The sequence below is a fragment of the Trichosurus vulpecula genome, chromosome 8, assembly GCF_011100635.1.
Source record: "Trichosurus vulpecula isolate mTriVul1 chromosome 8, mTriVul1.pri, whole genome shotgun sequence".
Classification (NCBI taxonomy): Eukaryota; Metazoa; Chordata; class Mammalia; order Diprotodontia; family Phalangeridae; genus Trichosurus; species Trichosurus vulpecula.
In genome coordinates this window covers 8,947,241-8,962,017 of record NC_050580.1, presented here as the reverse complement: position 1 = coordinate 8,962,017, position 14,777 = coordinate 8,947,241, and the positions used below count along the sequence as shown (strand labels likewise).

The window sequence follows — 14,777 nt, the reverse complement described above, 5'->3', positions numbered from 1 at the left end:
TGAGCAAGCATTTATTAAGCACTTCAGTAGCTAAGCTGTGAGGTAAGTGTAAGGTGACACACAGTGACATGTGCATTTAGTGAGAGATTCAGGGGCCTGGGGGACCTGGGGGTGAAGAATGCAGTCAGATTGATAGGCAGATACCAGCCAACTGTAGTGCTCTTCCGTGGATTGGTTTGTTTATGGCTCAGAAATAGACAAGGCTGGAGGAGGGCCAGGCTGCATTGTCTGGGATCCCTAAGAGGAGAAAGGTCCCAATGCTGGTGTCCCTCTGTCCCTCTGCTGTGTGCTGACTTGTGAGAAGCCAGTCGGGGATACTCCTCCCTGTGCCTAGGCTTTGTCTCCGTACTCAGTTTCCTTCTCTGTTGGGCTAAGCTTCCTGCTGGGATGAGGGTTAGTTTTCTGGAACAGATGACATTATGATGGGAAATCCCTTCTGAGATGGTCTCAGAAGCAGTTCAGAGGGTCTGCCCCATTACCTTAGGCCTTAGACATAAAACCACCCATGTTCTAGACAGCAACTGGGAGACAGCACAAGAACAAAACATTTAACAGGGGAAAGATGGATGGAAGCCTGCGTTTGAACCCTGAGAAGTGGTGACCTTGGCAGCCATTTTAGTCCTGGTTCTTAACCTGGGGTCTGAGACCTTGTTTTTCTTCTTAATATTCTGGATCACCGTATTTCACTATCATTGATTTCCTCACAACTCTGGTGTGCCTTATCTTGTGCATTTAAAACTGGCCTTGGGGCAGGGGGGCATAGGCTTTACCAGAGTGTGAAGGGGCTCTGTGATACAGAAAAGGTGAAGAACATTTGTTCTGATATAACACCCTCATTTTACAGGGGAGGAGGCTGCCCAAGGTCACACACACACACACACACACACACACACACACAAGGTCTTAGATAACAGGGCTGGGATTTGGACTCAGGCCATAGGACCATACACAGTCAGAATCATAGGCACCAACTGTAAGGGACCAGCTTGAGGGCCTCTCATTGTACTGCTGAGGAAACTGGGTGGCTCTGGATGAGCCAAGTGACCTGTCCAAGGTTAAATAAATAGTAAGTGAGAGAGGTTAGATTGGGACTCAAAATTCCAAAGCCTGGGAGGAATGTAAGAGGGAGCTGAGAGCTGACTGGCATCCTGGGATTTCTAGTTCTGAAGGACACGTGGTCCATCGCAGCCCTAAGAGGAGTTTGGGACTGTTGCAGTCTTGGAGGCAGAAGGCAGACTTGTTGTGCTCAGGGATTTTTAAGGGACACACATACATTCTTTGAGACATAGACTGAGAGGAAGGGGTGGGGACCAGCAGCAGTGAGGAGACAGTGTCCTCAGCCCTGCCTGGGACTTAATGAGCAGCTCAAGAAAATCGATGACAGGAGAAAGCAGACAAATGGAGAAAGACAGAGGTGGCTTGAATGGTGGTAAAGAAGGGAGAGAATGAGGAGGGCCATTGGACCCTTATGGCCATGTTGGGGCAGAAGAGTCAGACTAAAGCTACTGGTTCTTCAAGGACTAAAAGAAATACCTGCCCCCCCCTCCCCCCAAAAAAGTCTGCTCTTCCCCTAACTTCCTCCTGTCCAGTCCTAGACACTGTAATCGACCCTGCTCACTTCTTTCACCTAAATGTTTTGTGTGTCCTGAGTTTTGCCTTGAACACTAAGCATCCCAAGGGATAGCTAGAGATAACCCCAAATTCTCATTAGGGCAGGGAGCCCAAACGAGTGTCTGAATGTTAGCAGTTTTCCTAACTGGGGTCTCTGAGCTATAGTGATTGTGTTGGTAACTTTTCATTGAAAAAGGCCCCGAGGCCATTATGTTTCTCTCCTAAAAATCGAGCTAATTGTTCTAGCTTGTGATATAGCTGATTCAGTATCTAGAGAGAAAGGGGAAGAAAGGCAGAAGGCAGGGAATAGACGACACCCTAAACCACCTGGGTGCAGGGACCGTTAGGAAAAGCCAGGGAAGGATTCAGCTCTGCCCCTTCCTAACTGGACAGAGGGGAGCAGATTGGCTCAAGCACTTGCTGGTCAAGTCTGCCTTCCACACTGACATCCACTGGTGTTATGTTGTTGTTGGTCACTTGCTTCGGTCACGTCTGACACTCCATGACCCCATCTGGGGTTTTCTTGGCAAAGATCTTAGAGTGGCTTGATATTTCTTTCTCTAGCCCGTTTGACAGATGAGGAAACTGAGGCAAACAGAGTTAAGTGACTTGCCCAGGGTCACATAGCTGGAAAGTGTCCAAGGCCAGATTTGAATTTAGAAAAAGGACTTTTCCTGACTCCAGGCTAGGGGCTCTATCCACTGTACCACCCAGCTGTCCATTGGTATAATAAGCACACTCAGGTCACGGTATTATAAGCAGGCTAGAAGAGCTCTCAGAGGCCATCTGGTGTCTGTCTTCTCTTTTTATTTTTTTATTTTATTTTATGGTTGAAAATTTGAGAGCCAGAGAAATAGTAAATTCCAGAGACAGAAGATGAAGCCAGAACTTCTGGCTTCACATCCAGGTCTCTTTCTGTGCCACCATGATGAAAACAACTCATTTTTCCATAGAGCTTTATGACCCTCCAATGTAAGGTGGCCAGGAGAGTGTTCCTATCTAACGTGTAGAGAATCTTGGCTGTAACCATGGACCAGTCCCTTCGCTCTTAGGGTGGTTGGTTTTGTCGTCTGTAAGAGGAGGGGGTCAAAGGTTTCCTGTGAGCACTGAACAAAATAATACAAAGTATTTGCAGGCCATACAGCTCTCTTGACAGTGTATTCGCTGCCTGAATCTTGGTTGCACCCTTAGGATAATCAGAAGGAAAGAAATAGTTTGACATACCCTGAAAATTCAAGCTGAGATTCGCATGTGTGAGGCTTGAGGCATGTGGCTTGTAATATTCTAGGGAGTGTCACCTTTTGGTGGAGACATCCAGCAGGATGGCCACATTGGGGCATCGTTCTGGGTGCTGTGGGGGATGCAGGGAAGGCTGGTGGCACTTGCCCTCAAGAGTCTGATAAGGCAGGAGTTAGATTGTCATTTCTTAATATATACTTCTTCCTGCCCCATCCCTCGTATTAAAGAACAAAAAAAGAAAAGGTTTTTTAGCAGCACTAAAGAACACATCACATGGATTCACCACTTCCATACCCGTAGTGCCCTACCTTCAAAAAGAAAAAAGTGAGCCAATGAGGACCTAGTCCACCAACCTCATTCTCACTTGATTCCACCTTCTTCTAACCTGCTCTGAAACTGCTGTGGGAAACACTGGAAACCTCCCTGTCTGTATTACAAGGTGAATGATTGTGATCCTGAAATCGAAAGGTTTAGGATGGTAGAATAAAGAATTTTAATCATTCTTCCTGTTCTTTGCCTTTATTAGTCTTTTCCAGATCCCTGTCTTCAAAGGAGATCCCAAGTTGCTGCTGTAAAAGGGCCTTTATTTCCATAGAAAACAGTGGGAGGGCTTGAATTTTCTCTGTAGGTCACAAAAAGGACTTTTTTTAAAAAATTGGAAAGAAGTGCACATCCTGCCCTCCAATTGCTGGCACCACTGGGCCTCTCGGCAGATTGTACGTGGTGTTTTCAGATGGAAGAAAAAAACAAAAAGAAAGTTTTGCTGCCTAACCTGCAGTACATTTATTATCTTGGTGGGGGAAATGAGCTCCCAGGTAGAACTGAAAAGAGTGCTTTTCCTCCTCTAATTCAAATAAACTTTTGAAGTTTTTTCTCCCTTTTTTTTTTTTTTTTTGACTTGTTCTGCATTAAAGTATTTTCTTCAAGTAAGACCCTTCCATGGGACTTAGGCATATTTCTGGATAATTGACAGTAATTTTTCTTCCAAGGACCCAACAAAGAATGACTCCTTTATGCTAAGGATGTTGATATCAATGGTTGTGATCCTTTTCTCTTTTCATATATGTAAATCCATATTTTTTTTCTTATTTAGAATCTTTAGTTTTGTTTTTCACAAGTTTTTATTGATGCCTTTTGTTTTCACATTGCCTTCATTTTCCAATACATTCCTCTCAGTCCCATCCCTCCGTCCCTTCCTGAAAGCCCTTTCTTACTGTAGTTCTCCACCTCTTCAGGGAAGCTGGGGAAGGTACTTTCTTGTATATTTTATTTGGGGCCAAAGCTTGGTCATTTTAACTTTTAGCATTTAGTTTTATTTGTTTTCTTGTTTTTGTCCTTAACATTTACTTTGGCGTTTTATTGTCTGTGTTGTTTTCTTTGTTCTGTTTACTTCTCATTTGTATGTGTCTTTCTGTTTTTCTGGGCATTCCTGATATTTATCATTCTTCTTCAGAAATACACCATCATGTTCAGGTAGAACCATTGGCTCAGTCACTCTTCTGCCATTGGGCCTCTCACTTTATTTCCAGATCCTTGCCACTACAAAAAGTGGTTTGTGAATATTTTGGTCTACGTCATTGACCTCCCTGAAATCTGTATCTCTCAATGGGATTTCTGGGTCAAGGGGTGTGAATATTTCCGTTTCTCTCCCTGAATCATGTTACATTTCACTGGCTTTGCTGGAGGGTGCCTGTCTTGCCACACCTCCTCCAGCATTGACCACTCTCATTTTTTGCTGTCTTTTCCAATTTGCCAGGTATGAAGTAAAATCTCAGAGTTGTTTTGATTTGCATTTCTCTTATTCTTAATGATTGCTTTTAAATTAGGAAAACAACAAGCCATTTGGCTCCAGACCATTTGTTCGGTGGTAGTAAGCTTTTTTCAGAGCCCCATCATGAATCCTCCTAGTGATTGCTCCTATCTCGGCGGGGGTTGGGTGTTTGTGAGTATGTAAACCCACATTAATGAGAAAACTGGAGAGAACAAGCTTCAGATGGACTGAATTAAGTCCTGAAAGCTCTAATGTTCCACCCTTAGGAAAATGCAAATGGCCAGATTCCCCTTCTCGCTGTCCTTGTTCATAGCCATGTGAAGCATCTTCCCTGTCCTGGACTCGGTGTCCCACTAGGGAATAATTGTGAATTTGGAGTAAAAAGATGCCAAGGCATCATTCCTCCATCGTTCCTAAGTGTCACTTGTTCTCGCTGATGACACTGAGGACATTTAAAAGCAGACGATGAATGATGAGTGGCCTTTATTCCAGTCCTTTGGCTCTTGCTTGTTCTGCTCCTCCAGCAAGTTACATAAGAAATGGGGCAACTTTTTGGTTTAAGGTCATCAAACCAGGCACTGGGATAATTTCCCTGCTGCTGAGTGATTTCTAGTATTCTTTGAGGCCCCCATCCCCATTTTCCATGCTAACAAGGGCCTTGAATGGCAACTGTGTGGCCTGGTAATTGAGTCCATCTCTCCTTGAAAGGCTCCCTGAAGTGGCTGAATTTGCAGTGTGGCCAGACTCCAGTCATACAGACCGTGCCTGCTCCTTTGTGTCTTATGGGGAAACTCAGGTTTACGGAAAAGCTATATATCATTCTTCCTTTGCCTTGATGATTTGTTGGTTTTAGGACAGAATTCATGGCGCCATAGATTTAGAGCTGGAAGGGCCATCCACTTTGGTCTCTTTCTGAGTCTCAGTGAGATTAGATGACTTGCCCTGAGTCGTAAAGCTAATGTGTGTCTGAGGGCAGATTCAAACCTGGTTCCTTCTGATCCTTTTAATTTAGAATTTATTTTAGTGCCCATATGAATGTTTTCTTTACAAAAAAATTAGCTCATTGGAAACATGTCAAGGATATCTCTCATCTGTGAAACTTTTAGTGAAAAGTTCTGAATTCGTGGAAACTGCAGGTGTTGGATGAAATTATCGCTAATAAAATCCAGGGTTAATTTAGATTTGCAAAGCACTTTACATAAGTTATCTCAATTCATCCTCACAGTGACCTTGGAAGGCAGATGCTACTATTATCCCCATTTCACACATAAGGAAATTGAGGCAAACAGAGGACAAGTGACTTGCCCAAGGTCACATAACTATTAAGTTTCATTTGAATTGGAGTCTTCTTGACCCCAAGTAAAGTACTCTGTATTTTGCTACCCAGCTCTCTCCTTGCTTGGGAATGCAAATAAGGTCTATCCATATGTTAGTCTGTCTGTCCATCTATCTGTCCATCTGTCTATTCATCCATCTATCTATCTAATCTGTTTATCTATCTATCTATCTATCCATCCATCATTCTATCTATTATGATGTATCCCTGTGGGATAGCGGATCACAGAGTCCTGGGTTTAGAACTAGAAAGGACCTCAGAGACCCATAGTCCAACCCCTTTATTTTTCATATGAGCCACCGAGACACAGAGGGGTTAAATGACTTTTCTAATGTTACCCACCCAGGAAGTCAGTGTCCTAGGCAGAATGTGGACCTGAGTCTTCTTGACTCCAAGTCTAGCGCTTTCTTGGCTAAGCCGCCATGTTGGCTGCTTTGCCAGACTTGGAGTCAGATCTTGGGCCCTTCAGTTATTACTTGTGTGACTATGGGCTTAAACCCTCCCAAGTCTCTTCAACCTCAGTTTTCTCATCTGTAAAATGAACATGACAAATGCCTATAGTACTGACCTTATGAGGCTCCAAGGAAATCTTGGATAAGTCCTCAGCAAACTCTAAAATAAATATCCGGTTTTATCAACATCTTCATTTTTTGTAATTATACCGACATGTGTGTGTGTGTGTGTCCATGTGTGTGCATGTATGTACTTTTCTGCCCTTGGATTTGGGCCCAGGTCACTGGACTCCTGTTAATTCCATTGGCTGCTTTCTTTGCAGATTGTATGAAAACAAGGGGGAAGCCGACTTCATGGAATCCTTGCTGCAGTTATTCAAGTCCATCAATGACATGATGGGCAGCGTGTCTGATCAAACAGTCCGAGTCAAGGTATGGCCTGGGTCCTTCTGGGAGCCAGCCAGTGGGGTAGGGAGGCAGGGAGGGAGGGAGAGAACTGGGGAGGGAGGGAAGGAGAAGGGCTTCTGATTGTGGGCTGGAGAGAAGCCCTAATTATGCACTCAGTGAAGCCTGAAGGCCCCAGAGTATATTTTGCAAGGAGCATAATCGTGCTCAGTGTGTATAATGAAAGTCTTTTCCCCCTCTTAGATGCTTTTAAATACTTTTATTGCATATGTCTGTGCCCTCTCTGCAAGGCAGTAATCTGAATTTACTTTTCTTTAAATAAGCACACTTGATGATTGGCTTTTTCTGCACTTTCTGACTCTCCTCTAGTGCCAAGAGGGACTTGTTTTGAGCTGCTGCCGATCACCCCCTAGGCTATTGCTTTCCTTCCTCAAGGCAATGTGTTGGAGCAGGCTGATATCTTAGTCCTTTGGCCTCCCTTTTTTGTGTTGATGTGAGAGCTATGCATGGGGCCTCTCTCCTCCTTTTCTTCCATCCTTTCTGTACTCTCTGCTCTCTCTTGGCCATCAGATAATGCCACATCCCTTTAGTGGGATAGTCTTGCAACTGTTGCTGAGTAGGGTCCTTGTCTTGTCAGATGAAGCCATCAGCCTTTCTAGTCTGTCTGCCTTGTAGAGGATCATAGATTTGGAGCTGGTAAAGGCCTCAGAAATCATCCAGTCCAAACTCCTCCCTGCCCTCCTCCCCAGACATTTTACAGAGGAGAAAACTGAAGTCACTTATGAGACATTTCTGTTAAGTGGCAGACCTTCCCTTTGAAGCTACACCCTCTGATTCAGGTCCAGAGCTCTCTCCCTGGGCACTGTGCTTTGTCTCTAAATAATTTGAAGTCTTGTGAGATGCGATACCATCTTTCCAGAGTCCTGGGATGATAAATCTAATGCTGGAAGGGTCTTTAGAGGCCGTGGTGTCCTGCCCCTTCCTTTAACAGATGAGGAAACCGAGGCAGTCTCTGAAATGAGGGTGATGAAGGCTGAACTGCTTTAGGCAGGGGAGTGGATGGCCTTATCTGGCTTGCAGGTCTATGATCACTGACTTAGAGAGATTTGTATGTCATGTGATGGGAAATGGGTCATGACTGGTTTCCATGTTTCCCCATTCAACCCATGTGGAGTGTGGAACATGTCAAACATCCCTTTGGAGATGGGACAGGGGCCCTGACCCTTCTTAGTTATGTCTCCAGGGCTTTGCTTTTATTTTGATTCTCCATGGATGGCTCTCCTCTATTACAAAATTAGCCATGAAATTGGCAATGTGTTGTCAATGCGGATGCCCTTAGAGGACTTTCCACCTGATTATCCCAACATAGTGGCATCCCAGCTCAGCTTCACTCTCTTTTTTCCATTCCGCAAACATTTATTTAATGTTCTTTTTAATGTTTAATTTCGGAAAACAACCCTCCAACTATTGTCTTAAAAGTGTTTTTGAGAAGTAATTTCCAAGCTATAAAGCTTTGCCAAGCACTCCTGAACGAAGATTTATTTGTGTTCCGACATGTCGAGTGGTTGTTGTGACCAATGGAACAAATATATATCAACGTGAACAAAATAACTTTCCTTTAAAAAAATCTCCTAGGCATTGCAGTTTTCTGACAGTAGCATTTTATTTTTCTAAGAGAATCGTTCACTCTGTGCATTTGGTTCAACATTTCAGCAAACATTTGTCTTTTTACTTTTTGATGAGATAAAACTGCACTTCGTCAGAAGAGTACAATGTGTGTGCAGTTAGTCTGTTTGGGTTGGTTATTTTGGCAAGTGGATGCTCCTAAAACAGTCTTGATGGCCTAATGACAAAATTCACTCTGCATCCACTACCTTATTAGCAAAATCGAAGCCCGATAGGTGGCAGATTTCAGCTTGATGTAAAGAAAACCTTTCTCCTAAGTTCTCCTTGTGGGAATAGATGGCCTCACTACACAGTGGGGCTACCCTTCACTGGAGTTCCGTGACGACAATCTGGATGAGTGCTTGTTTGGAAAGTGGTAGGGATAGATTCTCAGTCAAGTGTGGGTTGGCCTGGATGACCAATGAGGTCCCTTCCAAACAGATAGATGGCATAAAGCTAGTGGGGCCAGTGATCACAAGAGGCAGCATCCAAAAGGTCTTGGCATGCTAGTGTATGGGGCTGAATATAATAAGGTGAAATTCATTAGAGATAAATGTAGAGGCACCTCTTGGGGGTACAAAAATGAACTTCACAGGTATAAGACAGGTATAGCTATCTGGTTAGTCAGAAAAAGGTCTGTTTTAGTGACCAGCCAGCTCAGTATGAATCAGTTAGGACGGTGATGTAGTAGCCCCCAAAGCTAATGAGATCGTGGGCTACATTAAGACAAATGAACATGGCTTCTACAAAGAAAGAGGTATCAGAAAAAGAGGTTGGTTTAGACTTAATATTAGTGAACATTTCCTAATCATTCCTAAAGAGGAATGGTCTCCCTCGAGAGGTCATGGATGCCTCCATCTTGGCCTCCCTTGAGAGGTCATGGATGCCTCCATCTTGGCCTCCCTTGAGATATCATGGATGCCTCCTTCTTGGACATTCCCAAACTCAGCCTGGACAACTACTCTTTGGAAGTATTCTCTTGTGGATCCCTTTTTGGATGAGGATTGGGCCCAGAGGCCACTGAGATCCCTTCTGACTCCCAAATTCTATGATTCTCTGAGAAGGCCTGAGTCTGTGATTCTGTGTCACTAACTCCAACAGGCGTTTTAGCAAAAGAGGAGCAGTTAGTATAAGAATAGATGAAATTACAGGAAGCATTGGGCTCAGAAGAAGTTTGGGATTTCTAAATATATTTTCCCATCATTAAATTTAGCTAGGCTTTGACTTGCGTCTGCCTCCTTCCCTGTGTGTCAAATCATTTTGTGACGGAAACCGTGGGAGACCTTTCTTGGGAAGGTGTTTTATTATAAGACACAAACGACTTCTGTGACGTTCAGACATCAGTGCCAAGCTTCTGTTTGTTGAGATGGATCCAGCTATTTGACCTTGAAGTGATGTTTCTCTAGCTGCCGGCTTCTATTCGAGCGCCATATGCCTGGAGGAGCCTGGAAATGGTCTCAAATTGGAGCGTTTCCATGTCTGAGGATTTGTGTTCTACAACTGTCTGGGGTTGTCCGGGAGCACAGCCTGGTAGTCTTAGAGATGGAAGAGACCATGGAGGTGGCTGAGTCCTACTTCTTCATTTACAGCTGAGGAAACAGAGGCCCAAACAGGGAAAAAGGTCTTGCCTGAGGAAGCATTGGAAGCTGGGTGTCCTGACTCCAGATCCATTCTGTGTCATTGATCCGGAATTGGGGATGGGCATGATGCCATGAGCACTCAGGCTTGAGATAGTGACATGATTAGACCCTATGCTGGCACATAGTAGGTGCTTAATAAAGGTTCATTGATTGATTGATAGTGAGGAAATGGGGAAAATGGAGTTCTCAGCCTGGCGCTTCTGTAGTTACATAACTTCATCTTCGAAGTGCTCTTCACAACCAAGGTTTCTTCAGAAAGAAAGAGAGTTTTTGTTCTTCCTGACTTGTATAGACTGTTCCTGTGTGCCTTTATTGGATCTGAAATAGTTAAAGGAATTGAACCCGTTACTACAGCTTTGCAGGCACCGTCTTTATTTGCTTCGGTTCTACACACCATTCCCAAGGGCCTTCTCTCTTTTCACCAAGCATTGTCTTAGGCACTGTGACATAAAGACAACGTTGAAACATTCCTGTCCAACCTTCTTTAGTTTTTTTCCAATTTTGGGGGAGTTGGTGGTTTTTAAAATAAGGGAATCTAAGGCCTGGGCTGCCTTGAACAGTAAAGGTTTCTGACTTCTCTGAAACTTACAGTCTTCGGGGGCACCTAAGTGGCCTCACAGGGTGACTGGGAGTCCAGGAGACCTTTGTTCAAATCTGTCTCCAGACACTTAACTAGCTGCATCATTTAACCTCCATCTGCCTCGTTGTCCTCATCCATAAATGGGGAGAAAGCGGCCCCTCCCTCCTAGGGTCGCTGTGAGGATCAAACGAGAAGCTCTTAAAGCGAAGGATAGCCACTGTCTTTGTTGCTGTGGGTCATTATTAATATTACTGGGGGTGATTAAGTGACCTGCCAAGGGTCATACAGCCAATGAGTGCTCCCAGTTTTTCCTGTTTTTATCGTAACAGCAATAACAGCAATGAATAACAGTAATCAAAAAAGTGACGTTTCTGTGATGCTTTGAAAGTTTTCTGTAGCGCTTTACAGACAGGGCCGCCCAAAAGTCTTAGTGCAGTCTTAAGCTATTAAAGCTCGCAACGGCACCAAGACTTTTGGGACACATGGTCTACATTGATCTCATTGAGCGCAGACAGAAGTTTGAATGAGCTTTGGCTGGATGAAGATTTCACCGACGTCCAGAGGCACATTCTGGCTGATCCAGGCTGATAGAGGGAAGTGCCGATCTCCCCATAAAGATCACTCCTCCCGGATTTCCTGCCAACCCCCCTTTGCTGTGGAATGGGGAGCAAGGATTTGGGAGCTTTATTTGGCAAAGTCTTCTAAGGAAACTGGGCTTGACTTCACTTTGGTCTTCTCTGTTAGGCGCCTGAATGGCCCTCAGGAGGCTGCTGGTGCTGGGCTCAGAAACAAACCTGGGCTGAAATACCCGCTCGGGCTTGCGTCTTGGGGTCTAAACAGAGCTCTCAGGTCCATTCTACCTCCTAAATACCCTGATCATCTGAATTCTGAATTTGTCATAAAGGTTTATCGTGTATTTACTCTATCACATGGTCGCTTAAGCAACGTGTACCCAGTGGGGAATGGGCCATTTCATCATTGTTTGTGTACCTTCCACCCTAAGTGTGGCCCCTGGAACCTACTCAGTGTTTAATTGGGCCTTGCTGGGTTGGATTCGAATTGAAAGACAAGACTGAGAAGAAAAGTCTGTTTATGTTTCTAGGCATTAGGCTGTGGCTGGATGCTTGGAAACATCTGGGAGCCTTGCTCAGGATTCTCCTGGTCATTTTCATGTTTGGTGCCATTGAGGCCAGTATCCTTCATCGTGTTGGGAAGACCAGCGTCATGCTGGGGTCAGAAATAGTTCTCCAAACCTGGGTCTAAAGCACCGGGAGCTTTTTCTCTTCCAGCAGATTCTTTTGTGTTCTCCTTGGAGACCCTGACTAATCTTTTTTTTTTCTTTAGCTGTAGAATTGTTCATAATAATTCTTCTTGCCCATCACTTACTCATTAACTCGTCATGCATTTATTGAGCTCTGCTTTGTCGTTAGGGCCCCGGGGGCGGAACAGAGAAATTGATAATGTTCCCTGGAGGAGGTTAAATCTGGTTAGAGAGAAAACATGCATAAACTCCTGGAACAATTGGAAAAGTTGCTCAAGAAAATGGATGAACCATTGGAAAAAGATGCTTGTGCCATGCTACTCCTGCCTCTTTTTACTTATGTGACCCTGGCTGGTCGCTGACCCTTTCCAGGCCTCTGGGTTGTTAGAGCAACAAGTGACATTTTGGTCACACTCTACAAGGTAAATGCTCATCAACCATCCTTTCAACTGTTTTTGATCTGAAGAAATGCTGCCTTTGATTGGGCCTGGCTAGTCCTTGGTATTTGCAGTATGTCTGGAACCTCCCATTAGTTGTTCAGTCTGGAAACCATCCTCTGTCTCTCCCCTGGTCATTGCTTCCCTGGCCTCCTTCTTCTTCCTGAACTCTTCCCCTGCTCTCCTCTCACCCTCTCTGTTTAGTATTTGGTTAAAGTTGAATGGTTCCTGTTTGCTTTCTACAGATGTCAAACTTACTTCTAGTGATGTGCTCCCCCAGAGCCTTACAGCCCTCCTCACACATCCAGCAAGTGTTGAAATTGGTTGCGTTTCATAACTTTCTGGAGGAGATTGGAACAGTGGACAGCCAAGTTTCCCCTTCCGCATCTGCTCCTGTGGCCACTGCCCTGAGGTGACCCTCTTCCTTTAGCTTTTCCCTTCAGGCAATTTACCCCAGACTTGGCAGGATTAAATGCTGTGGAAGAATTGGCCCTGTCATCCCCTTTACTTGGGCCAGGAGATGAGTTCTCCCTTCTTCAAGCTGTAGTTTCCTATTTCCTTAGAAGGCAGGCTACCTCGGGGTTCTAACTTCCCTTAGAGCTGTTTCCACCATTGTCTCTTTCAGGTCTTTCTTGTTGTTTTTATGTTTCCAGGTTATATTCATAGTCCTCCCATCATTGGGGTTTATATCTGTGGGTCTCCCATCATTTGGGTCTTCATGCTCTCTTGACTGTTGGCTTCTTTCTCAAATCTTCTCCTTCCTGCCTTCTTCATCTGCCCAAATGCTGCCACCCCAGCAAGATGGCACCTCCATGTGTGATAATGCCTTATGTCTTCCATGTTGAGGGACCATGGGAGGTGTCAGGGCAGCAGGGGACTCATGAGCCTTTAACCACCTAATGTTTAATCTGCATTATCAATATTTTTTCTTTTGCTTTCTTTAGGCTGGACAATCCACAAACAATAGTCAAGCTTTCGTTTGTCGTGTTTGCTGTTTTGGGGGTTGGGAAGGCTCATGCTGGCTCTTGACCAGGTTAGAGCAGGCGGGAGTAGGGGAAATACAAACATGTAGATGTTCCCACCTTAGTGGCACGTCACTCCACCATAAGTACTCTATGGTTCCTCCCAAATGGCCTGTTCTGGTTCTTCACTCCCAATTGTCCATCTCAGATCCCACCACCATGCTTTTGCAGCAGGTGTTTCTCCTTCGGGATTGCTTTTTCTCATCACCTCCTCTTCATAAATGTCCTTGTCTTTCTCAAAGACATAGCCCAAGCTGTATCATCTACATGGAGTCTTTCCTGAGCCTTTCCCCTGCTAGCCTCCTCCCTTCTCTTCCCCTTCAGAGTAGTTTGCATATGCTTCCATGTGTTTGGGCCCTGCTGGACAGCCTTGCAGTCTGGGTGGGCATCCTCTCACCCCATCCCAGTCTCCCCCACCCCCTTTACTTCGTCTCAAGCTCTTGAGTCCTAAAACGTCAGCAGCACCGCGTAGGCAGTGGCTACTTCTTTTGTCTTTGCTTCCGGACCCTAATGAATACTGGTCAGACTGCATTAATTGGGCTGGATTTCCTCTGTGTCATGTGATTTAGTCTAAAATATCGCATTCTCTTTGAACTTGATAAATTTGATGGGGAATTGAACAAGCCTGTGTCCCTTGAACTGCCCCTCTGACATTTCCTCACCCAGCTCATGCATTCAACATTGCCGAGCCCAGTAGGGGAAGAAGAAAACCAATGCCTGCACCATCAAGGTCTGGGCTTATTAAAACCAAGCTGCCTTGGCTTCCCTGCCAGTGTAACCTTTACATGGAATAATTTATGGTGAGAGATGCTCATCTAGAAGCATAAAATTCTCTGTATGTCTCATTAGATGATTAAGCAAGATTAACAGTCCTCGTTGTCTGATTAGCTAAACATCTCGAATATGTAATTAATTCTTGGAAAATGTCATTTTTATCGAATTTCAGGAAAGTTGAAGTTTGAGATATGGAATATCCTTTTCTGGGTTTATCGTTACAGAGGCAATGGAGACAAGCAAGGTTCACAGAATAGAGAGAAGGCAGTTGTTGAGGTGGGATAAACATTTGTGATTTTCACACAGTCGAGAATTGATTTCATTTTGACTTAAGATAAACATCTTGTCATATGTATCTTGAAAATGACTTTGTTAGAGCCAAGTCCCCCAGGTTTGTAACCTGGGGGTCATCTCCCTTTTCCTGCTCTCGCTTCCCCTCACCTCCCACATCTAATCTCTGGCCATATCTTGTCTGTGTTACTTCTTCAGTGTATCTCCCATCTGTCCTGTTCTCTTTATCCCCGCAGCCTCTCCTGGCTCCCAGCCTACTGCAGTAGCTCCATGACTCCCCCCCCTCCCCCACA

The 14,777-nt window shown here is 44.7% G+C and overlaps 1 protein-coding gene across 2 annotated transcripts in view; it reads left to right on the top strand.

Moving 5' to 3' along the window:
* Positions 1 to 14,777, top strand: part of DOCK1 (dedicator of cytokinesis 1) — a 604,993-nt gene that overhangs the window by 139,326 nt on the left and 450,890 nt on the right. For both annotated transcript variants that reach the window (XM_036734505.1, XM_036734504.1), the window contains exon 23: positions 6,733 to 6,841. In XM_036734505.1, the coding sequence (XP_036590400.1) occupies positions 6,733 to 6,841 (109 nt within the window). The remainder of the gene's footprint in view (positions 1 to 6,732; positions 6,842 to 14,777) is intronic.